The 24,312-nt window shown below is 46.3% G+C and overlaps 1 protein-coding gene across 1 annotated transcript in view; it reads left to right on the top strand.

Annotated features, from left to right (window-relative positions):
- pcnx1 (pecanex 1) overlaps positions 1 to 24,312 on the top strand; it is a 172,667-nt gene that overhangs the window by 82,071 nt on the left and 66,284 nt on the right. Inside the window, exons 11-21 of the mRNA XM_055862468.1 lie at positions 122 to 336; positions 819 to 972; positions 1,203 to 1,235; positions 2,304 to 2,475; positions 3,326 to 3,436; positions 3,702 to 3,793; positions 4,875 to 4,984; positions 5,172 to 5,277; positions 17,361 to 17,453; positions 18,394 to 18,544; positions 18,800 to 18,941. Of these exons, the coding sequence (XP_055718443.1) occupies positions 122 to 336; positions 819 to 972; positions 1,203 to 1,235; positions 2,304 to 2,475; positions 3,326 to 3,436; positions 3,702 to 3,793; positions 4,875 to 4,984; positions 5,172 to 5,277; positions 17,361 to 17,453; positions 18,394 to 18,544; positions 18,800 to 18,941 (1,379 nt within the window). The remainder of the gene's footprint in view (positions 1 to 121; positions 337 to 818; positions 973 to 1,202; positions 1,236 to 2,303; positions 2,476 to 3,325; positions 3,437 to 3,701; positions 3,794 to 4,874; positions 4,985 to 5,171; positions 5,278 to 17,360; positions 17,454 to 18,393; positions 18,545 to 18,799; positions 18,942 to 24,312) is intronic.

Here is a 24,312-nt window from a genome sequence, read left to right as displayed (position 1 = left end):
AAATAAAAACCCTTGAATGACTAGGTATGTCCAAACCTGCGGGGGTGTCCGGTACGCCCGTGTCCCTCCCCCTGATTATTATTATTATTATTATTTATTTTTGTGTGTGTGTGTTCTACAGATCCGTCTGAACCGTCTCCTAACCATTGACCCAGAGCTGTTAGAACAGCAGGATGTAGACCTGAGCCCAGAGCTCCAGGATGCTCCTCTAGACCCGGAGGACCCAGCCACGGCCGCAGCACGCCAGGCCAAACAGCACTACCGCTTCTGGCTGCTGCCTAACCTATGGGTCGGCCTGCACTTTGACAGACTCACTTTGCTGGCTCTGTTTGACAGGTTAGTTCGTTGGTTAACAGGTGAAGTTACTGATGTACCCCCGAATAATGGACATTGGTCACTAACCTAAGACCAGGAGTTTTTCCCATTGATCACTAACCTTAGACCAGGAGTTTTTCCTATTGATCACTAACCTTAGACCAGGAGTTTTTCCCATTGATCACTAACCTTAGACCAGGAGTTTTTCCCATTGATCACTAACCTTAGACCAGGAGTTTTTCCCATTGATCACTAACCTTAGACCAGGAGTTTTCCCCATTGGTCACTAACCTTAGACCAGGAGTTTTTCCCATTGGTCACTAACCTTAGACCAGGAGTTTTTCCTATTGGTCACTAACCTAAAACCAGGGTTTTTTCCACATTGGTCACTAACCTAAAACCAGGGGGTTTTCCCCATTGGTCAGGCCACATGGGAAGAAAAGCCTGACCTTAGCTGTGACCTATCCTATATTCAGTGTTGCCGTGTTCCCCCTGTACAACAGAAACCGTGAGGTTCTGGAGAACATCCTAGCAGTGACGCTAGCAGTCCTGGTGGCCTTCCTGGGGTCCGTCCTATTGGTCGGCGGATTCTTCACTGATATCTGGGTCTTCCAGTTCTGCCTCGTCATCGCCAGCTGCCAGTACTCACTACTCAAGGTTCCACATTTTAGTCACATTTTAGTCACATTTTTAGTCACATTTTAGTCACATTTTAGCAATTAGCAGACAATTATGCAGAGCGACTCAGTTACAATCGGCACATTCAACTTCACGAGGTGAAACAACACCAGTCATTTGAGAAAAGCTGCTTCTACTTCACCCATTTTAACTGTCACACTTTATGACATGATCTAACCTGTTTTTTTTATATTTCTTTCTATGTCCAGAGTGTTCAACCAGACTCTTCTTCTCCTCGACACGTAAGCCTCGACTCTGTCTTTCTACTCATATCTGCCATTATTCCTTGCTCTGTAGTTACGGGTTCCTCTCCTCCCCTGCTTACATGAGTTATGTTATTTGATTCTATGGTCTTACTGTCGCCCTCTCTGTGCCCTGAGGTGAGCTCTCAAAAAATGTCTTTCTCACTTTGTAGTCAGTCTGTTACTGCCCCTTCTTTCCCTCACCTCTCTCCCCTCCCCCTCTCTCTCTCTCTCTCTACCCCTCCCCCCTCTCGCAGTCTGTCTTTTATTAATGTGGTCTCCCAACCCTGCTGTAGGCATAGGGCTTTAAATAGCTGACTAGTTTAGACTACAGCTCTCCGTCTCTCTGTCTGTCTGTCTGTCTCTCCCTCTGTTTCTCTGTCTGTCTGTCTCTCCCTCCACCTCTCGCTCTGTCTGTCTCTCTCTCTCTCTCTCTCTCCCTCCACCTCTCTGTCTCTCTCTCTCTCTGTCTCTCTCTCGCACTCTCTCTCTCTCCCTCCACCTCTCTGTCTGTCTGTCTGTCTGTCTGTCTCTGTCTGTCTCTCTCTCTCTCTTTCTATGTCTGTCTGTCTCTTTCTGTCTGTCTCTTTCTGTCTGTCTGTGTCTCTCTCTCTTTCTCTCTCTCTCTCTTTCTCTCTGTCTGTCTCTCTCTCTTTTTCTCTGTCTGTCTCTCTCTCTTTCTATGTCTGTCTGTCTATCTCTGTCTGTCTCTCTCTCTGTGTCTCTGACACTTTTTTGGGGGGAAGACATGATATACAGTAGCAGTGAAAAGTCAGTCTGGACCAAATCTGTGGAAATAACTTTGTCAAAGCAACACGATAACTAGGGCTTTACGATGATGGTGAAACTTGTCAAAATGCTGAATTTTGACACTTTCGCAAAGTAGTTCTTTCATATTAAAAATCAGATTTCTGGAAATCTCCATTGTGGTCTATATTAAAAGGAACTTTTTATTTATTTAATATAACAGGCTTTTTAAATTCCATATTGGTGCACAATTTCTACTCGAAATATGAAACGGCAGTCTTTTAGTGGACCCGACTCTACTACTGTCTCTTGTGTCTGCAGGGCCATAATCGTATCATCGCCTACAGCCGACCCGTCTACTTCTGTCTGTGCTGTGTGCTGATCTGGATGTTGGATTACGGTAGTGCCAGGACCGGTTCTGCCCGGTTCACCCTGTACGGTGTCGCCATCACTAGCTCCCTGGTTCTGTCCTCTGCCAGGGACCTCGTCATCGGTGAGAATAGAGTACACAAATACGTTAAAGGGGCTGATCTGATTTTTAATGTTAAAGGGGCTGATCTGATCTGTAACGTTAAAGCGGCTGATCTGATCTTTAACGTTAAAGGGGCTGATCTGATCTTTAACGTTAAAGGGGCTGATCTGATCTGTAACGTTAAAGGGGCTGATCTGATCTTTAACGTTAAAGGGGCTGATCTGATCTTTAACGTTAAAGGGGCAGGATCTGATCTTTAACGTTAAAGGGGCTGATCTGATCTTTAACGTTAAAGGGGCTGATCTGATCTGTAACGTTAAAGGGGCTGATCTGATCTGTAACGTTAAAGGGGCTGATCTGATCTGTAACGTTAAAGGGGCTGATCTGATCTGTAACGTTAAAGGGGCTGATCTGATCTGTAACGTTAAAGGGGCTGATCTGATCTGTAACGTTAAAGGGGCTGATCTGATCTGTAACGTTAAAGGGGCTGATCTGGTCTTTAACGTTAAAGGGGCTGATCTGATCTTTAACGTTAAAGGGGCTGATCTGGTCTTTAACGTTAAAGGGGCAGGATCTGATCTTTAACGTTAAAGGGGCTGATCTGATCTGTAACGTTAAAGGGGCTGATCTGATCTGTAACGTTAAAGGTGCTGATCTGGTCTTTAACGTTAAAGGGGCAGGATCTGATCTTTAACGTTAAAGGGGTCTGATCTGATCTTTAATGTTAAAGGGGCTGATCTTTCCACAATCATCTAAACATGAGCGCTGTGTGACACATTTTTTGGGGGGCTACTTTGACATATTTTGTGGTCATACGAGGTGGGTTTTCTAGTCTGTTCCTGTTCTTTCCTCCCTGTTCGTTTCTCTGCAGTGTTCACTCTGTGTTTTCCCATCGTGTTCTTCGTGGGGCTCCTCCCCCAGGTCAACACCTTCGTCGTGTACCTCTTTGAGCAGTTGGATATGCACGTGTTCGGGGGGAACGGTCAGTGAATAAAATTCATATCGATTAAATACATATAGAGCTGCACCAAATGCAATGGCAGTCTAGATGCTCTCTGCTGTCTCACTGCTAACGTCTCTTTGACCTTTTGTAAGTTGTCGGCAACTTTAAACACGTCTTTTTAAACAGAGAGAGAGAGAGAGAGAAATATGCTGATGATGCTGGTTTTCGTTGCACCAAATGTCAAAACGCGATGGTATCTGATGTGTTGCTGACGTCTTCTTCTCTACCTGCTTCCCCCACACAGCCTCCACCAGCCTTCTGTCATCTCTCTACAGTGTCCTGCGAAGCGCGGTCACCGTGGCCCTGCTCTACGGACTCTGCTACGGGGCCCTAAAGGTCAGAACTATTCTCTCATCCCTGTGGTTCTAACCCCTGTATGTTCCTCTATCTAACAGGAGACCTGGGAACCATCCTCTCATCCCTGTGTTGTCCTGTGGTTCTAACCCCTGTATGTTCCTCTATCTAACAGGAGACGTGGGAACCGTCCTCTCATCCCTGTGGTTCTAACCCCTGTATGTTCCTCTATCTAACAGGAGACGTGGGAACCATCCTCTCATCCCTGTGTTGTCCTGTGGTTCTAACCCCTGTATGTTCCTCTGTCTAACAGGAGACGTGGGAACCATTCTCTCATCCCTGTGTTGTCCTGTGGTTCTAACCCCTGTATGTTCCTCTATCTAACAGGAGACCTGGGAACCATCCTCTCATCCCTGTGGTTCTAACCCCTGTATGTTCCTCTATCTAACAGGAGACCTGGGAACCATCCTCCCATCGTTCTGTGGTTCTAACCCCTGTATGTTCCTCTATCTAACAGGAGACCTGGGAACCATCCTCACATCGTTCTGTGGTTCTAACCCCTGTATGTTCCTCTATCTAACAGGAGACGTGGGAACCATCCTCACATCGTTCTGTGGTTCTAACCCCTGTATGTCCCTCTATCTAACAGGAGACGTGGGAACCATCCTCCCATCGTTCTGTGTTGTCCTGTGGTTCTAACCCCTGTATGTTCCTCTATCCAACAGGAGACGTGGGAACCATCCTCTCATCCCTGTGGTTCTAACCCCTGTATGTTCCTCTGTCTAACAGGAGACGTGGGAACCATCCTCTCATCCCTGTGGTTCTAACCCCTGTATGTTCCTCTATCTAACAGGAGACGTGGGAACCATCCTCTCATCCCTGTGTTGTCCTGTGGTTCTAACCCCTGTATGTTCCTCTATCTAACAGGAGACCTGGGAACCATCCTCCCATCGTTCTGTGGTTCTAACCCCTGTATGTTCCTCTATCTAACAGGAGACCTGGGAACCATCCTCTCATCCCTGTGGTTCTAACCCCTGTATGTTCCTCTATCTAACAGGAGACGTGGGAACCATCCTCACATCGTTCTGTGGTTCTAACCCCTGTATGTCCCTCTATCTAACAGGAGACGTGGGAACCTCAGCACATTCCTGTGTTGTTCTCCTTGTTCTGTGGTCTCCTGGTGGCTGTCTCCTACCATCTGAGCCGGCAGAGCAGCGACCCCTCTGTACTGATGTGAGTCTATCCTACAGGACCTCCCCTTCTATCTGACAAGACGTATTTCTACATGCAAGAACGACACTGTTCTCTGGGACTTGATGACCTTTGACCTTTGACATACTATCCTTGAGCATATTAGTTTTAACCAGTGGTTTGTATTTGTATTTCCACTGACCCCGGTGCCCTTTTCCCCTTTCTGTAGTTCCTTGGTGCATTCCAAGCTTCTGCCCAACATGACAGAGAAGAATTCAGAAGACCCCCTGTCTGATGTCCAGGACCCTTTACCTGAGAAACTCAGGGGTTCTGTGGTGAGTAGTTAGTTAGTTAGTTAGTTAGTTAGTTGTCTGAGGTCCAGGACCCTTTACCTGAGAAACTCAGGGGTTCTGTGGTGAGTAGTTAGTTAGTTAGTTAGTTGTCTGAGGTCCAGGACCCTTTACCTGAGAAACTCAGGGGTTCTGTGGTGAGTAGTTAGTTAGTTAGTTAGTTGTCTGAGGTCCAGGACCCTTTACCTGAGAAACTCAGGGGCTCTGTGGTGAGTAGTTAGTTAGTTAGTTAGTTAGTTGTCTGAGGTCCAGGACCCTTTACCTGAGAAACTCAGGGGCTCTGTGGTGAGTAGTAGTAGTTAGTTAGTTAGTTAGTTAGTTAGTTGTCTGAGGTCCAGGACCCTTTACCTGAGAAACTCAGGGGCTCTGTGGTGAGTAGTTAGTTAGTTGGTTAGTTAGTTAGTTAGTTAGTTAGTTAGTTAGTTAGTTGTCTGAGGTCCAGGACCCTTTACCTGAGAAACTCAGGGGCTCTGTGGTGAGTAGTAGTTAGTTAGTTAGTTGTCTGAGGTCCAGGATCCTTTACCTGAGAAACTCAGGGGCTCTGTGGTGAGTAGTTAGTTAGTTAGTTGTCTGAGGTCCAGGACCCTTTACCTGAGAAACTCAGGGGCTCTGTGGTGAGTAGTAGTAGTTAGTTAGTTAGTTAGTGGTCTGAGGTCCAGGACCCTTTACCTGAGAAACTCAGGGGTTCTGTGGTGAGTAGTAGTAGTTAGTTAGTTAGTTAGTTGTCTGAGGTCCAGGATCCTTTACCTGAGAAACTCAGGGGCTCTGTGGTGAGTAGTTAGTTAGTTAGTTGTCTGAGGTCCAGGACCCTTTACCTGAGAAACTCAGGGGCTCTGTGGTGAGTAGTTAGTTAGTTAGTTGTCTGAGGTCCAGGACCCTTTACCTGAGAAACTCAGGGGCTCTGTGGTGAGTAGTTAGTTAGTTAGTTAGTTGTCTGAGGTCCAGGACCCTTTACCTGAGAAACTCAGGGGCTCTGTGGTGAGTAGTAGTAGTTAGTTAGTTAGTTAGTTGTCTGAGGTCCAGGACCCTTTACCTGAGAAACTCAGGGGTTCTGTGGTGAGTAGTTAGTTAGTTAGTTAGTTGTCTGAGGTCCAGGACCCTTTACCTGAGAAACTCAGGGGCTCTGTGGTGAGTAGTTAGTTAGTTAGTTAGTTAGTTAGTTGTCTGAGGTCCAGGACCCTTTACCTGAGAAACTCAGGGGCTCTGTGGTGAGTAGTTAGTTAGTTAGTTAGTTAGTTAGTTAGTTGTCTGAGGTCCAGGACCCTTTACCTGAGAAACTCAGGGGTTCTGTGGTGAGTAGTAGTTAGTTAGTTAGTTAGTTAGTTGTCTGAGGTCCAGGACCCTTTACCTGAGAAACTCAGGGGCTCTGTGGTGAGTAGTTAGTTAGTTAGTTAGTTAGTTAGTTAGTTGTCTGAGGTCCAGGACCCTTTACCTGAGAAACTCAGGGGCTCTGTGGTGAGTAGTTAGTTAGTTAGTTAGTTAGTTAGTTAGTTAGTTAGTTGTCTGAGGTCCAGGACCCTTTACCTGAGAAACTCAGGGGTTCTGTGTTGAGTAGTAGTTAGTTAGTTAGTTAGTTAGTTGTCTGAGGTCCAGGACCCTTTACCTGAGAAACTCAGGGGCTCTGTGGTGAGTAGTTAGTTAGTTAGTTAGTTAGTTAGTTGTCTGAGGTCCAGGACCCTTTACCTGAGAAACTCAGGGGCTCTGTGGTGAGTAGTTAGTTAGTTAATTAGTTAGTTAGTTAGTTAGTTGTCTGAGGTCCAGGACCCTTTACCTGAGAAACTCAGGGGTTCTGTGGTGAGTAGTAGTTAGTTAGTTAGTTAGTTAGTTAGTTGTCTGAGGTCCAGGACCCTTTACCTGAGAAACTCAGGGGCTCTGTGGTGAGTAGTTAGTTAGTTAGTTAGTTAGTTAGTTGTCTGAGGTCCAGGACCCTTTACCTGAGAAACTCAGGGGTTCTGTGGTGAGTAGTTAGTTAGTTAGTTGTCTGAGGTCCAGGACCCTTTACCTGAGAAACTCAGGGGTTCTGTGGTGAGTAGTTAGTTAGTTAGTTAGTTAGTTGTCTGAGGTCCAGGATCCTTTACCTGAGAAACTCAGGGGCTCTGTGGTGAGTAGTTAGTTAGTTAGTTAGTTAGTTGTCTGAGGTCCAGGACCCTTTACCTGAGAAACTCAGGGGTTCTGTGGTGAGTAGTTAGTTAGTTAGTTAGTTGTCTGAGGTCCAGGACCCTTTACCTGAGAAACTCAGGGGTTCTGTGGTGAGTAGTTAGTTAGTTAGTTGTCTGAGGTCCAGGACCCTTTACCTGAGAAACTCAGGGGTTCTGTGGTGAGTAGTAGTTAGTTAGTTAGTTAGTTAGTTGTCTGAGGTCCAGGATCCTTTACCTGAGAAACTCAGGGGTTCTGTGGTGAGTAGTTAGTTAGTTAGTTAGTTGTCTGAGGTCCAGGACCCTTTACCTGAGAAACTCAGGGGTTCTGTGGTGAGTAGTAGTTAGTTAGTTAGTTAGTTGTCTGAGGTCCAGGACCCTTTACCTGAGAAACTCAGGGGCTCTGTGGTGAGTAGTTAGTTAGTTAGTTGTCTGAGGTCCAGGACCCTTTACCTGAGAAACTCAGGGGTTCTGTGGTGAGTAGTTAGTTAGTTAGTTGTCTGAGGTCCAGGATCCTTTACCTGGGAAACTCAGGGGTTCTGTGGTGAGTAGTAGTTTAGTTAGTTAGTTAGTTGTCTGAGGTCCAGGACCCTTTACCTGAGAAACTCAGGGGCTCTGTGGTGAGTAGTTAGTTAGTTAGTTGTCTGAGGTCCAGGACCCTTTACCTGAGAAACTCAGGGGTTCTGTGGTGAGTAGTAGTTAGTTAGTTAGTTAGTTAGTTAGTTAGTTAGTTGTCTGAGGTCCAGGACCCTTTACCTGAGAAACTCAGGGGCTCTGTGGTGAGTAGTAGTTAGTTAGTTAGTTAGTTGGTTAGTTAGTTAGTTGTCTGAGGTCCAGGACCCTTTACCTGAGAAACTCAGGGGCTCTGTGGTGAGTAGTAGTAGTTAGTTAGTTAGTTAGTTAGTTGTCTGAGGTCCAGGACCCTTTTCCTGAGAAACTCAGGGGTTCTGTGGTGAGTAATAGTTAGTTAGTTAGTTGTCTGAGGTCCAGGATCCTTTACCTGAGAAACTCAGGGGTTCTGTTGTGAGTAGTAGTTAGTTAGTTAGTTGTCTGAGGTCCAGGATCCTTTACCTGAGAAACTCAGGGGTTCTGTGGTGAGTAGTTAGTTAGTTAGTTAGTTAGTTGTCTGAGGTCCAGGATCCTTTACCTGAGAAACTCAGGGGCTCTGTGGTGAGTAGTTAGTTAGTTAGTTAGTTAGTTAGTTGTCTGAGGTCCAGGACCCTTTACCTGAGAAACTCAGGGGTTCTGTGGTGAGTAGTTAGTTAGTTAGTTGTCTGAGGTCCAGGATCCTTTACCTGAGAAACTCAGGAGTTCTGTGGTGAGTAGTAGTAGTTAGTTAGTTAGTTAGTTGTCTGAGGTCCAGGACCCTTTACCTGAGAAACTCAGGGGCTCTGTGGTGAGTAGTTAGTTAGTTAGTTAGTTAGTTAGTTAGTTAGTTAGTTGTCTGAGGTCCAGGATCCTTTACCTGAGAAACTCAGGGGCTCTGTGGTGAGTAGTTAGTTAGTTAGTTAGTTGTCTGAGGTCCAGGACCCTTTACCTGAGAAACTCAGGGGCTCTGTGGTGAGTAGTTAGTTAGTTAGTTAGTTAGTTAGTTGTCTGAGGTCCAGGACCCTTTACCTGAGAAGCTTAGTGGCTCTGTGGTGAGTAGTTAGTTAGTTAGTTAGTTAGTTGTCTGAGGTCCAGGACCCTTTACCTGAGAAGCTTAGTGGCTCTGTGATTTACCTGTTAGTTAGTTAGTTGTCTGAGGTCCAGGACCCTTTACCTGAGAAGCTTAGTGGCTCTGTGATTTACCTGTTAGTTAGTTAGTTGTCTGAGGTCCAGGACCCTTTACCTGAGAAGCTTAGTGGCTCTGTGATTTACCTGTTAGTTAGTTAGTTGTCTGAGGTCCAGGACCCTTTACCTGAGAAGCTTAGTGGCTCTGTGATTTACCTGTTAGTTAGTTAGTTGTCTGAGGTCCAGGACCCTTTACCTGAGAAGCTTAGTGGCTCTGTGATTACCTGTTAGTTAGTTAGTTGTCTGAGGTCCAGGACCCTTTACCTGAGAAGCTTAGTGGCTCTGTGATTACCTGTTAGTTAGTTAGTTGTCTGAGGTCCAGGACCCTTTACCTGAGAAGCTTAGTGGCTCTGTGGTTTACCTGTTAGTTAGTTAGTTGTCTGAGGTCCAGGACCCTTTACCTGAGAAGCTTAGTGGCTCTGTGATTACCTGTTAGTTAGTTAGTTGTCTGAGGTCCAGGACCCTTTACCTGAGAAGCTTAGTGGCTCTGTGGTTTACCTGTTAGTTAGTTAGTTGTCTGAGGTCCAGGACCCTTTACCTGAGAAACTCAGGGGCTCTGTGGTGAGTAGTTAGTTAGTTAGTTAGTTAGTTGTCTGAGGTCCAGGACCCTTTACCTGAGAAGCTTAGTGGCTCTGTGATTTACCTGTTAGTTAGTTAGTTGTCTGAGGTCCAGGACCCTTTACCTGAGAAGCTTAGTGGCTCTGTGATTTACCTGTTAGTTAGTTAGTTGTCTGAGGTCCAGGACCCTTTACCTGAGAAGCTTAGTGGCTCTGTGATTTACCTGTTAGTTAGTTAGTTGTCTGAGGTCCAGGACCCTTTACCTGAGAAGCTTAGTGGCTCTGTGATTTACCTGTTAGTTAGTTAGTTGTCTGAGGTCCAGGACCCTTTACCTGAGAAGCTTAGTGGCTCTGTGATTTACCTGTTAGTTAGTTAGTTGTCTGAGGTCCAGGACCCTTTACCTGAGAAGCTTAGTGGCTCTGTGATTTACCTGTTAGTTAGTTAGTTGTCTGAGGTCCAGGACCCTTTACCTGAGAAGCTTAGTGGCTCTGTGATTACCTGTTAGTTAGTTAGTTGTCTGAGGTCCAGGACCCTTTACCTGAGAAGCTTAGTGGCTCTGTGATTTACCTGTTAGTTAGTTAGTTGTCTGAGGTCCAGGACCCTTTACCTGAGAAGCTTAGTGGCTCTGTGATTTACCTGTTAGTTAGTTAGTTGTCTGAGGTCCAGGACCCTTTACCTGAGAAGCTTAGTGGCTCTGTGATTTACCTGTTAGTTAGTTAGTTGTCTGAGGTCCAGGACCCTTTACCTGAGAAGCTTAGTGGCTCTGTGATTACCTGTTAGTTAGTTAGTTGTCTGAGGTCCAGGACCCTTTACCTGAGAAGCTTAGTGGCTCTGTGATTACCTGTTAGTTAGTTAGTTGTCTGAGGTCCAGGACCCTTTACCTGAGAAGCTTAGTGGCTCTGTGATTTACCTGTTAGTTAGTTAGTTGTCTGAGGTCCAGGACCCTTTACCTGAGAAGCTTAGTGGCTCTGTGATTACCTGTTAGTTAGTTAGTTGTCTGAGGTCCAGGACCCTTTACCTGAGAAGCTTAGTGGCTCTGTGATTTACCTGTTAGTTAGTTAGTTGTCTGAGGTCCAGGACCCTTTACCTGAGAAGCTTAGTGGCTCTGTGATTTACCTGTTAGTTAGTTAGTTGTCTGAGGTCCAGGACCCTTTACCTGAGAAGCTTAGTGGCTCTGTGATTTACCTGTTAGTTAGTTAGTTGTCTGAGGTCCAGGACCCTTTACCTGAGAAGCTTAGTGGCTCTGTGATTTACCTGTTAGTTAGTTAGTTGTCTGAGGTCCAGGACCCTTTACCTGAGAAGCTTAGTGGCTCTGTGGTTTACCTGTTAGTTTGTTAGTTAGTTAGTTAGTTAGTTAGTTAGTTAGTTAGTTAGTTAGTTAGTTAGTTAACTGGTTACAGTGCCTTCAGAATATATTCATACCCCTTGACATTTTGTTACAGCCTGAATTTAAAATGGATTAAATTTAGATGTTGTGTCACTGGCCTCTACACACGACACCCCATAATGATTATTTTTATGAAAAGCTGAAATGTCTTGAGTCAGTAAGTTTTCAAACATTTGTTATGGCAAGCCTTAATAAGTTCACAAGTAAAAAATATGCTTAACAAGTCACATAATAAGTTACATGGACTCACTCTGTGTGCTTTAATAGTGTTTAACATGCTTTTTAAATGACTACCTCATCTCTGTACCCCCACACATACAATTATCTGTAAGGTCCCTCAGTCGAGCAGTGAATTTCAAACACAGATTCAACCACAAAGACCAGGGAGGTTTTCCAATGCCTCGCAACGAAGGGCACCTACTGGTAGATGGCTTCAACAACAAAAAATAAGCAGACATTGAATATTTTATATTTCTTATTTTTCATTTAACTAGGCAAGTCAGTTAAGAACAAATTCTTATTTTCCATGACAGCCTACCTGAGAACAGTGAGTGGGTTAACTGCCTTGTTCAGGAGGCAGAATGACAGATTTTTACCTTGTCAGCTCGGGGATTCGATCCAGCCACCTTTCGGTTACTGACCCAACGCTCTACCCACTAGGCTACCTGCAGCCCCTATACACTATAATATATATATACACACGCACAAAAGTTTGCGGATATCCCTTCAAATTAGTGGATTCAGCTATTTCAGTCACACCCGTTGCTGGCAGGTGTATAAAATTGAGCGCACTGCCATGCGATCTCCATAGACAAACATTGGCAGTAGAATGGTCTTACTGAAGAGCTCAGTGACTTTCAACGTGGCACCGTCATAGGATGCCACCTTTCCAACGAGTCAGTTCGTAAAATGTATGCCCTGCTAGAGCTGGTATTGTGAAGTGGAAGTGTCTAGGAGCAACAACGGCTTAGCCACAAAGTGGCAGGCCACAAAAGCGTGTAGTGTGTAAAAATTGTATGTCCTCGGTTGTAACACTCACTACCAAGTTCCAAACTGCCTCTGGAAGCAACGTCAGCACAATAACTGTTCGTCGGGAGCTCCATGAAATTGGTTTCCATGGCTGAGCAGCCGCACACAAGCGTAAGATCACCATGTGCAATGCCAAGCGTTGGCTGGAGTGGTGTAAAGCTCGCCTCCATTTGACTCTGGAGTAGTGGAAACGTGTTCTCTGGAGTGATGAATCACTCTTCAACATCTGGCAGTACGACGGACTAATCTGGGTTTGGCGGATGCCAGGAGAACGCTACCTGCCCGAATGCATAGTGCCAACTGTAAAGTTAACAAAACGAGGTCCATACAGAAATGGTTTGTCGTGGTGCAGTGGCGCAGCGCAGCGGTCTAAGGCACTGCATCGCAGTGCTAGAGGCGTCACTACAGACCCTGGTTCGATCCCAGGCTGTGTTGCAGCCAGCCGCGACCGGGAGACCCATGAGGTGATGCACAATTGGCCCAGCGTCGTCATGGGAGGTTTTTGGCCGGCCGGGATGTCCTTGTCCCATCGTGTCCTAGCGACTCCTTGTGGCGGGCCGGGCACCTGCAAGCTGACTTCGGTACAGTGTTTCCTCTGACACATTGGTGTCGGCTGGCTTCCGGGTTAAGCGAGCCGTGTGTGACGACCCTTGGCAGGGTCGTGTTTCACAGGACTCATGGCTCTCGACCTTCACCTCTCCCGAGTCCGCACAGGAGTTGCAGCGACGAGACAAGACTGTAACTACCAATTGGATATCACGAAGTTGGGGAGAAAGAGGGGTAAGAAATAAATAAATATATACTCTACCGTTCACAACTTTAGGATCACTTAGAAATGTTCTTTGATTTTGAAAGAAAATCTAATTTTTAGTCAATTTTAAAATAACATCAAATTGATCAGAAATACAGTGTAGACATTGTTAATGTTGTAAATGACTATTGTAGCTGGGAACGTCTGATTTTTAATGGAATATCTACATAGGCGTACAGAGGCCCGTTATCAGCAACCATCACTCCTGTGTTCCAATGGCACGTTGTGTTAGCTAATCCAAGTTTATCATTTTAAAAGGGTAATTGATCATTAGAAAACCCTTTTGTAATTATGTTAGCACAGCTGAAAACTGTCGTCCTGATTAAAGAAGCAATAAAACTGGCCTTCTTTAGACTAGTTGAGGATCTGGAGCATCAGCATTTGTGGGTTCGACTACAGGCTCAAAATGGCTAGAAACAAATTACTTCCTTCTGAAACTCGTCAGTCTATTCTTGTTCTGAGAAGTGAAGGCTATTCCATGAGAGAAATTGCCAAGAAACTGAAGATCTCGTACAACGCTGTGTACTACTCCCTTCACAGAACAGCGCAAACTGGCTCTAACCAGAATAGAAAGAGGAGTGGGAGGCCCCGGTGCGCAACTGAGCAGGAGGACAAGTACATTAGAGTGTCTAGTTTGAGAAACAGACGCCTCACAAGTCCTCAACTGGCAGCTTCATTAAATAGTACCCGTAAAACACCAGTCTTAACGTCAACAGTGAAGAGGCGACTCCGGGAAAATGGCTGTCTAGCAATGATCAACAACCAACTTGACAGAACTTGAAGAATTTAAAAACGAATAATGTGCTAATATTGTACAATCCAGATGTGGAAAGCACTTAGAGATTTACCCAGAAACACTCTCAGCTGTAATCACTGTCAAAGGTGCTTCTACAAAGTATTGACTCGGGTGTGAATAATTATGTAGATTAGATATTTGTGTATTTGTTTTTAAATACATTTCCAAAAATATCTATGAATATGTTTTGACTTTGTCATTATGGGGTATTGTGTGTAGATGGGTCAGAGAAAAAAAAAGTAATTTGGTAAATTTTGAATTAAGGTTGTAACACAACACAATGTGGATTAAGTTAAGGGTATGAATACTTTCTGAATACAATGTAGTTAGTTGTCTGAGGTGCAGGACCCTCATCCTGAAAAGCTCAAGGGTTCTGTGGTAAGTGGTTGTTGTAATGTTGACTGGTTCTAATCAGGCCTCATTATCGAGTCTTTGTAAATCCATCCTCCTCTCGCTCTAACGCTCCCTCCTCTCCCCCTGTCTGTCTCCTACCCTCTCCCTCTATCTCCTAACCCTCCTCTCCTAACCATCCTCTCCTCCTCTCTGTCTCCTAACCCTCCTCTAGTCCTCTCTGTCTCCTAACCCTCCTCTCCTCCTCTCTGTCTCCTAACCCTCCTCTCCTCCTCTCTGTCTCCTAACCCTCCTGTCTGTCTCCTAACCCTCCTGTCTGTCTCCTAACCCTCCTGTCTGTCTCCTAACCCTCCTGTCTGTCTCCTAACCCTCCTGTCTGTTTCCTAACCCTCCTCTCTGTCTCCTAACCCTCCTCTCCTCCTCTCTGTCTCCTAACCCTCCTCTCCTCCTCTCTGTCTCCTAACCCTCTTCTCCTCCTCTGTCTCCTAACCCTCCTCTCCTCCTCTCTGTCTCCTAACCCTCCTCTCCTCCTGTCTGTCTCCTAACCCTCGTCTCCTCCTCTCTGTCTCCTAACCCTCCTCTCCTCCTCTCTGTCTCCTAACCCTCTTCTCCTCCTCTCTGTCTCCTCACCCTCTTCTCCTCCTCTCTGTCTCCTAACCCTCCTCTCCTCCTGTCTGTCTCCTAACTCTCCTGTCTGTCTCCTAACCCTCCTGTCTGTCTCCTAACCCTCCTGTCTGTCTCCTAACCCTCCTCTCTGTCTCCTAACCCTCTTCTCCTCCTCTGTCTCCTAACCCTCCTCTCCTCCTCTCTGTCTCCTAACCCTCGTCTCCTCCTCTCTGTCTCCTAACCCTCCTCTCCTCCTCTCTGTCTCCTAACCCTCGTCTCCTCCTCTCTGTCTCCTAACCCTCCTCTAGTCCTCTCTGTCTCCTAACCCTCTTCTCCTCCTCTCTGTCTCCTAACCCTCCTGTCCGTCTTCTAACCCTCCTCTCTGTCTCCTAACCCTCCTGTCTGTCTCCTAACCCTCCTCTCCTCCTCTCTGTCTCCTAACCCTCCTCTCCTCCTCTCTGTCTCCTAACCCTCCTCTCCTCCTGTCTGTCTCCTAACCCTCCTGTCTGTCTCCTAACCCTCCTCTCCTCCTCTTTGTCTCCTAACCCTCCTCTCCTCCTGTCTGTCTCCTAACCCTCCTCTCCTCCTCTTTGTCTCCTAACCCTCCTCTCCTCCTGTCTGTCTCCTAACCCTCCTCTCCTCCTCTCTGTCTCCTAACCCTCTTCTCCTCCTCTCTGTCTCCTAACCCTCTTCTCCTCCTGTCTGTCTCCTAACCCTCATCTCCTCCTGTCTGTCTCCTAACCCTCCTCTCCTCCTCTCTGTCTCCTAACCCTCTTCTCCTCCTGTCTGTCTCCTAACCCTCCTCTCCTCCTGTCTGTCTCCTAACCCTCCTCTCCTCCTCTCTGTCTCCTAACCCTCCTCTCCTCCTCTCTATCTCCTAACCCTCGTCTCCTCCTCTCTGTCTCCTAACCCTCCTCTCCTCCTGTCTGTCTCCTAACCCTCCTGTCTGTCTCCTAACCCTCCTCTCCTCCTCTTTGTCTCCTAACCCTCGTCTCCTCCTCTCTGTCTCCTAACCCTCTTCTCCTCCTGTCTGTCTCCTAACCCTCCTGTCTGTCTCCTAACCCTCGTCTCCTCCTCTTTGTCTCCTAACCCTCCTTTCCTCCTCTTTGTCTCCTAACCCTCCTCTCCTCCTCTCTGTCTCCTAACCCTCTTCTCCTCCTGTCTGTCTCCTAACCCTCCTCTCCTCCTCTCTATATCCTAACCCTCGTCTCCTCCTCTCTGTCTCCTAACCCTCCTGTCTGTCTCCTAACCCTCCTGTCTGCCTCCTAACCCTCCTCTCTGTCTCCTAACCCTCCTCTCCTCCTCTCTGTCTCCTAACCCTCCTCTCCTCCTGTCTGTCTCCTAACCCTCCTCTCCTCCTGTCTGTCTCCTAACCCTCCTCTCCTCCTATCTGTCTCCTAACCCTCCTCTCCTCCTGTCTGTCTCCTAACCCTCCTCTCCTCCTGTCTGTCTCCTAACCCTCCTCTCCTCCTGTCTGTCTCCTAACCCTCCTCTCCTCCTGTCTGTCTCCTAACCCTCGTCTCCTCCACTCTGTCTCCTAACCCTCCTTCATGCAGAGTTGTTAGTTAGTCAGAACCTGGTCTCTAGGCTGTAGGCCAAGCATGTTGTGGTGGAATTCCAAACCTTACTGTTCTGACGTCAATATCAACCACCTCTGGTTCTCGCCTGGTCTCAATTCTGTTAGTGTTGCTCACAGTCCATGTCTGTCTGTCCTCTCCTCCCAACAATCCTCCTGTCTGTATGTCCTCTCCTCCTAACAGTCCTCCTGTCTGTCTGTCTGTCCTCTCCTCCTAACAGTCCTCCTGTCTGTCTGTCTGTCCTCTCCTCCTAACAGTCCTCCTGTCTGTCTGTCCTCTCCTCCTAACAGTCCTCCTGTCTGTCTGTCCTCTCCTCCTAACAGTCCTCCTGCCTGTCTGTCCTCTCCTCCTAACAGTCCTCCTGTCTGTCTGTCCTCTCCTCCTAACAGTCCTCCTGTCTGTCTGTCCTCTCCTCCTAACAGTCCTCCTGTCTGTCTGTCTGTCCTCTCCTCCTAACAGTCCTCCTGTCTGTCCTCTCCTCCTAACAGTCCTCCTGCCTGTCTGTCTGTCCTCTCCTCCTAACAGTCCTCCTGTCTGTCTGTCCTCTCCTCCTAACAGTCCTCCTGTCTGTCTGTCCTCTCCTCCTAACAGTCCTCCTGTCTGTCTGTCCTCTCCTCCTAACAGTCCTCCTGTCTATCTGTCCTCTCCTCCTAACAGTCCTCCTGCCTGTCTGTCTGTCCTCTCCTCCTAACCTAACAGTCCTCCTGTCTGTCTGTCCTCTCCTCCTAACAGTCCTGTCTGTCTGTCTGTCTGTCTGTCCTCTCCTCCTAACAGTCCTCCTGTCTGTCTGTCTGTCCTCTCCTCCTAACAGTCCTCCTGTCTGTCTGTCCTCTCCTCCTAACAGTCCTCCTGTCTGTATGTCCTCTCCTCCTAACAGTCCTCCTCATGTCTGTCCTCTCCTCCTAACAGTCCTCCTGTCTGTCTGTCTGTCCTCTCCTCCTAACAGTCCTCCTGTCTGTCTGTCTGTCCTCTCCTCCTAACAGTCCTCCTGCCTGTCTGTCTGTCCTCTCCTCCTAACCTAACAGTCCTCCTGTCTGTCCCCCAGAGTGAGCGTCTTCATTCCGACCTGATCGTCTGCGTTGTCATCGCTGTCCTCTACTTTGCCATCCACGTCAGCACCATGTTCATCGTTCTGCAGGTACAGTAGAGCTCTGCCTCGTTAATCTCTTGCCGTTGTGCCCTTGAGCAGAGCACTGAACTGCTTGGTGGCGTTGCATTGTACCTGGTTTCCAACCTCTTTGGGTGTGTGTGTTAGGCAGTTGAGTTGAAAGCAAAATGCCTGATAAGAACATTTGACTAAGTATCATTTATGTTCTATCACATGTATAACATCTTTAACTCATCTCTACCTCCCTGTACCACCATCTCTCTCTCTCTCTCTCTCTCTCTCTCTCTTTCTCCCTCCCTGTACCACCATCTATCTGTCTCTCTCTCTCTCTCTCTCTCTCTCTCTCTCTCTCTCTCTCTCTCTCTCTCTCTCTCTCTCTCTCTCTCTCCCTGTACCACCATCTCTCTCTCTCCTCTCTCTCTCCTCTCTCTCTCCCTGTACCACCATCTATCTGTCTCCTCTCTCTCTCCTCTCTCTCTCTCCCTGTACCACCATCTATCTGTCTCCTCTCTCTCTCCTCTCTCTCTCTCTCTCCCTGTACCACCATCTATCTGTCTCCTCTCTCTCTCTCCTCTCTCTCTCTCCCTGTACCACCAACTATCTGTCTCCTCTCTCTCTCCTCTCTCTCTCTCCCTGTACCACCATCTGTCTCTCTCTCCTCTCTCTCCCTCCCTGTACCACCATCTCTCTCTCTCCTCTCTCTCTCCTCTCTCTCTCTCCCTGTACCACCATCTATCTGTCTCCTCTCTCTCTCCTCTCTCTCTCCCTGTACCACCATCTATCTGTCTTCTCTCCTCTCTCTCCCTCCCTGTACCACCATCTCTCTCTCTCTCTCTCTCTCTCTCTCTCTCTCTCTCTCTCTCTCTCTCTCTCTCTCTCTCTCTCTCTCTCTCTTTCTCTCTCTTTCTCTCTTTCTTTCTTTCTTTCTTTCTTTCTTTCCTCGTCTCCCCCTCCCTGTTGCCCACCACAGCCGTTCCTGAGTTACGTGCTGTACTCTCTACTGGGAACAGTGGGTCTGCTAACACATTACCTGCTGCCACAGGTCCGCAAGCAGCTGCCCTGGTACTGCTTCTCACACCCACTGCTCAAGACCAGGGAGTACTACCAGTTCGAGGTCAGAGGTAAGTCACCCCAAATACCCGACTCGATTGGTGGAAATTCTCTTTCCTGCTGCCAGTTAACATTTTAGGCGCCATTTTAAATTTTAACAGACCTGCACGTTAACCTTATCCAGGACTATGTTCAATGGAGTTTACGATCCGAAGTGCTTTTACTTCCATGAGTAGGCTTCGATGTGTAATAGGTTATATTCACAACGTAGCCACGGTGCTAATTGACTGACCGAACCCGTTTTTTTGTTTTGTTTTGTTTTGTAGGCGCGGCCCATGTGATGTGGTTTGAGAAGCTCCATGTGTGGCTGCTGTTCTTGGAGAAGAATATTCTGTACCCTCTGGTCATCCTCAACGTGCTGAGCGGCAGCGCCAAGGAACTAGCCAGTCCCAGGAAACTGGGCACCGAGTGAGTCCTTTACCTGGCCTTTTATCCCAAATGCCACCCTATAATCTAGTGCACTACTCGTGACCTGGGCTCATAGGACTCCTATATAGGGAATGAGGAGTAGAGGTCTTCAAGGGTCCAAGAAGTTGGACCTGTTACAAAATAGATACGGGATATGGAGACATAACACATTTACAAAGATCCGTTTCCGAATGGACCCGAGGACGGAAAAGGGCCTTGTAAGGAGGGGGGGGTGACCAAGAACCCGATGGTCACTCTGACAGAGCTCCAGAGTTCCTCTGTGGAGATGGGAGAACCTTCTAGAAGGACAACCATCTCTGCAGCACTCCACCAATCAGGTCTTTATGGTAGAGTGGCCAGACGGAAGCCACTCCTCGGTAAAAGGCACATGACAGCCCGCTTGGAGTTTGTCAAAAGGTACCTAAAGGACTCTGACCATGAGAAACAAGATCCTCTGGTCTGATGAAACCAAGATTGAACTCTTTGGCCTGAATGCCAAGTGTCACGTCTGGAGGAAACCTGGCACCATCCCTACGGTGAAGCATGATGGTGGCAGCATCATGCTGTGGGGATGTTTTTCAGCAGCAGGGACTGGGAGACTAGTCAGGATCAAGGCAAAGATGAACAGAGAAAAGTACAAATCAAATCAAATGTATTTATAAAGCCCTTCTTACATCAGCTGATATCTCAAAGTGCTGTACAGAAACCCAGCCTAAAACCCCAAACAACAAGCAATGCAGGTGTAGAAGCACGGTGGCTAGGAAAAACTCCCTAGAAAGGCCAAAACCTAGGAAGAAACCTAGAGAGGAACCAGGCTCTGAGGGGTGGCCAGTCCTCTTCTGGCTGTGCCGGGTGGAGATTATAACAGAACATGGCCAAGATGTTCAAATGTTCATAAATGACCGGCATGGTCAAATAATAATAATCACAGTAGTTGTCGAGGGTGCAACAGGTCAGCACCTCAGAAGTAAATGTCAGTTGGCTTTTCATAGCCGATCATTCAGAGTATCTCTACTGCTCCTGCGGTCTCTAGAGAGTTGAACAGCAGGTCTGGGACAGGTAGCACGTCCGGTGAACAGGTCAGGGTTCCATAGCCGCAGGCAGAACAGTTGAAACTGGAGCAGCAGCACGGCCAGGTGGACTGGGGACAGCAAGGAGTCATCATGCCAGGTAGTCCTGAGGCATGGTCCTAGGACTCAGGTCCTCCGAGAGAGAAAGAGAGAATTAGAGAGAGCATACTTAAATTCACACAGGACACCGGATAAGACAGGAGAAATACTCCAGATATAACAGACTGACCCTAGCCCTCTGACACAAACTACTGCAGCATAAATACTGGAGGCTGAGACAGGAGGGGTCAGGAGACACTGTGGCCCCATCCGATGATGCCCCCCGGACAGGGCCAAACAGGCAGTATATAACCCCACCCACTTTGCCAAAACACAGCCTCCACACCACTAGAGGGATATCTTCAACCACCAACTTACCATCCTGAGACAAGGCCGAGTATAGCCCACAAAGATCTCCACCACGGCACAACACAAGGGGGGGGCGCCAACCCAGAGAGATCTTTGATGAAAACCTGCTCCAGAGCGCTCAGGACCTCAGACTGGGGTGAAGGTTCACCTTCCAATAGGACAACGACCATAACCACTCAGTGTACTATAATAATGATAAAACGAATTATAACAAACAATAAAATAAATACAAGTTAGAAAATGGCATCACACCTGAATAGCTCGAAACTTGAAATGCACACAGTCCGTTTGGCCGCACCAACGTTCCTCTCATCTTGGTCCACTACAATATTAAAGCTCTATGCTCTGTGTTAACCAGCTCTATTCTCTGTGTTAACCAGCTCTATTCTCTGTGTTAACCAGCTCTATTCTGTCTCTCTGTGTTAACCAGCTCAATTCTCTGTGTTAACCAGCTCTATTCTCTGTGTTAACCAGCTCTATTCTGTCTCTCTGTGTTAACCAGCTCAATTCTCTGTGTTAACCAGCTCTATTCTGTCTCTGTGTTAACCAGCTCTATTCTTTGTGTTAACCAGCTCTATTCTTTGTGTTAACCAGCTCTATTCTCTGTGTTAACCAGCTCTATTCTCTGTGTTAACCAGCTCTATTCTCTGTGTTAACCAGCTCTATTCTGTCTCTCTGTGTTAACCAGCTCAATTCTCTGTGTTAACCAGCTCTATTCTGTCTCTGTGTTAACCAGCTCTATTCTTTGTGTTAACCAGCTCTATTCTTTGTGTTAACCAGCTCTATTCTCTGTGTTAACCAGCTCTATTCTCTGTGTCTCTGTGTTAACCAGCTCTATTCTTTGTGTTAACCAGCTCTATTCTCTGTGTTAACCAGCTCTATTCTCTATCTCCCTGTGTTAACCAGCTCTATTCTGTCTCTCTGTGTTATCCAGCTCTATTCTCTGTTTTAACCAGCTCTATTCTCTGTTTTAACCAGCTCTATTCTCTGTGTTATCCAGCTCTATTCTCTGTGTTAACCAGCTCTATTCTGTCTCTCTTTGTTAACCAGCTCTATTCTCTGTGTTAACCAGCTCTATTCTCTGTGTTAACCAGCTCTATTCTGTCTCTCTTTGTTAACCAGCTCTATTCTCTGTGTTAACCAGCTCTATTCTCTGTGTTAACCAGCTCTATTCTCTGTGTTAACCAGCTCTATTCTGTCTCTCTTTGTTAACCAGCTCTATTCTCTGTGTTAACCAGCTCTGTTCTCTGTGTTAACCAGCTCTATTCTGTCTCTGTTAACCAGCTCTATTCTTTGTGTTTAGCAGCTCTATTCTCTGTGTTAACCAGCTCTATTCTCTGTGTTAACCAGCTCTATTCTCTGTGTTAACCAGCTCTATTCTCTATCTCCCTGTGTTAACCAGCTCTATTCTCTGTGTTAACCAGCTCTATTCTCTATCTCCCTGTGTTAACCAGCTCTATTCTCTGTGTTAACCAGCTCTATTCTCTGTGTTAAACAGCTCTTTTCTGTCTCTCTGTGTTAACCAGCTCTATTCTCTGTGTTAAACCGCTCTATTCTCTGTGTTAAACCGCTCTATTCTCTGTGTTAACCAGCTCTATTCTCTATCTCCCTGTGTTAACCAGCTCTTTTCTGTCTCTCTGTGTTAGCCAGCTCTATTCTCTGTGTTAACCATCTCTATTCTGTCTCTCTGTGTTAACCAGCTCTATTCTCTGTGTTAAACAGCTCTATTCTGTCTCTCTGTGTTAACCAGCTCTATTCTCTGTGTTAACCAGCTCTATTCTGTCTCTCTGTGTTAACCAGCTCTATTCTCTGTTTTAACCAGCTCTATTCTCTGTGTTATCCAGCTCTAATCTCTGTCTCTGTGTTAACCAGCTCTATTCTCTGTGTTAACCAGCTCTATTATTTGTGTTAACCAGCTCTATTCTCTGTGTTATCCAGCTCTATTCTCTTTGTTATCCAGCTCTATTCTCTGTGTCTCTGTGTTAACCAGCTCTATTCTCTGTGTTAACCAGCTCTATTCTCTGTGTTAACCAGATCTATTCTCTGTGTTAACCAGCTCTATTCTCTGTGTTAACCAGCTCTATTCTCTGTGTTAACCAGCTCTATTCTCTGTGTTAACCAGCTCTATTCTCTGTGTTATCCAGCTCTATTCTCTGTGTCTCTGTGTTATCCAGCTCTATTCTCTGTGTTAACCAGCTCTATTCTCTGTGTTAACCAGCTCTAATCTCTGTGTTAACCAGCTCTAATCTCTGTGTTAACCAGCTCTAATCTCTGTGTTAACCAGCTCTAATCTCTGTGTTAACCAGCTCTAATCTCTGTGTTAACCAGCTCTAATCTCTGTGTTAACCAGCTCTATTCTCTGTGTTAACCAGCTCTATTCTCTGTGTTAACCAGCTCTATTCTCTGTGTTAACCAGCTCTATTCTCTGTGTTAACCAGCTCTATTCTCTGTGTTAACCAGCTCTGTTCTCTGTGTTAACCAGCTCTATTCTGTCTCTGTTAACCAGCTCTATTCTTTGTGTTTAGCAGCTCTATTCTCTGTGTTAACCAGCTCTATTCTCTGTGTTAACCAGCTCTATTCTCTGTGTTAACCAGCTCTATTCTCTATCTCCCTGTGTTAACCAGCTCTATTCTCTGTGTTAACCAGCTCTATTCTCTATCTCCCTGTGTTAACCAGCTCTATTCTCTGTGTTAACCAGCTCTATTCTCTGTGTTAAACAGCTCTTTTCTGTCTCTCTGTGTTAACCAGCTCTATTCTCTGTGTTAAACCGCTCTATTCTCTGTGTTAAACCGCTCTATTCTCTGTGTTAACCAGCTCTATTCTCTATCTCCCTGTGTTAACCAGCTCTTTTCTGTCTCTCTGTGTTAGCCAGCTCTATTCTCTGTGTTAACCATCTCTATTCTGTCTCTCTGTGTTAACCAGCTCTATTCTCTGTGTTAAACAGCTCTATTCTGTCTCTCTGTGTTAACCAGCTCTATTCTCTGTGTTAACCAGCTCTATTCTGTCTCTCTGTGTTAACCAGCTCTATTCTCTGTTTTAACCAGCTCTATTCTCTGTGTTATCCAGCTCTAATCTCTGTCTCTGTGTTAACCAGCTCTATTCTCTGTGTTAACCAGCTCTATTCTCTGTGTTAACCAGCTCTAATCTCTGTGTTAACCAGCTCTAATCTCTTTGTTATCCAGCTCTATTCTCTGTGTCTCTGTGTTAACCAGCTCTATTCTCTGTGTTAACCAGCTCTATTCTCTGTGTTAACCAGATCTATTCTCTGTGTTAACCAGCTCTATTCTCTGTGTTAACCAGCTCTATTCTCTGTGTTAACCAGCTCTATTCTCTGTGTTATCCAGCTCTATTCTCTGTGTCTCTGTGTTATCCAGCTCTATTCTCTGTGTTAACCAGCTCTATTCTCTGTGTTAACCAGCTCTAATCTCTGTGTTAACCAGCTCTAATCTCTGTGTTAACCAGCTCTAATCTCTGTGTTAACCAGCTCTAATCTCTGTGTTAACCAGCTCTAATCTCTGTGTTAACCAGCTCTAATCTCTGTGTTAACCAGCTCTATTATCTGTGTTAACCAGCTCTATTCTCTGTCTCTCTGTGTTAACCAGCTCTGTCTCTCTGTGTTAACCAGCTCTATTCTCTGTGTTAACCAGCTCGATTCTCTGTGTTAACCAGCTCTATTCTCTGTGTTAACCAGCTCTATTCTCTGTGTCTTTGTGTTAACCAGCTCTATTCCCTGTGTTAACCAGCTCTATTCTCTGTGTTAAACAGCTCTATACTGTCTCTCTGTGTTAACCAGCTCTATTCTCTGTGTTAACCAGCTCTATTCTCTGTGTTAACCAGCTCTATTCTCTGTGTTAACCAGCTCTATTCTCTGTGTTAACCAGCTCTATTCTCCG

The sequence above is a fragment of the Salvelinus fontinalis genome, chromosome 15 (genome assembly GCF_029448725.1).
Source record: "Salvelinus fontinalis isolate EN_2023a chromosome 15, ASM2944872v1, whole genome shotgun sequence".
NCBI lineage: Eukaryota > Metazoa > Chordata > Actinopteri > Salmoniformes > Salmonidae > Salvelinus > Salvelinus fontinalis.
This window is presented reverse-complemented; position numbering and strand designations above follow the sequence as displayed.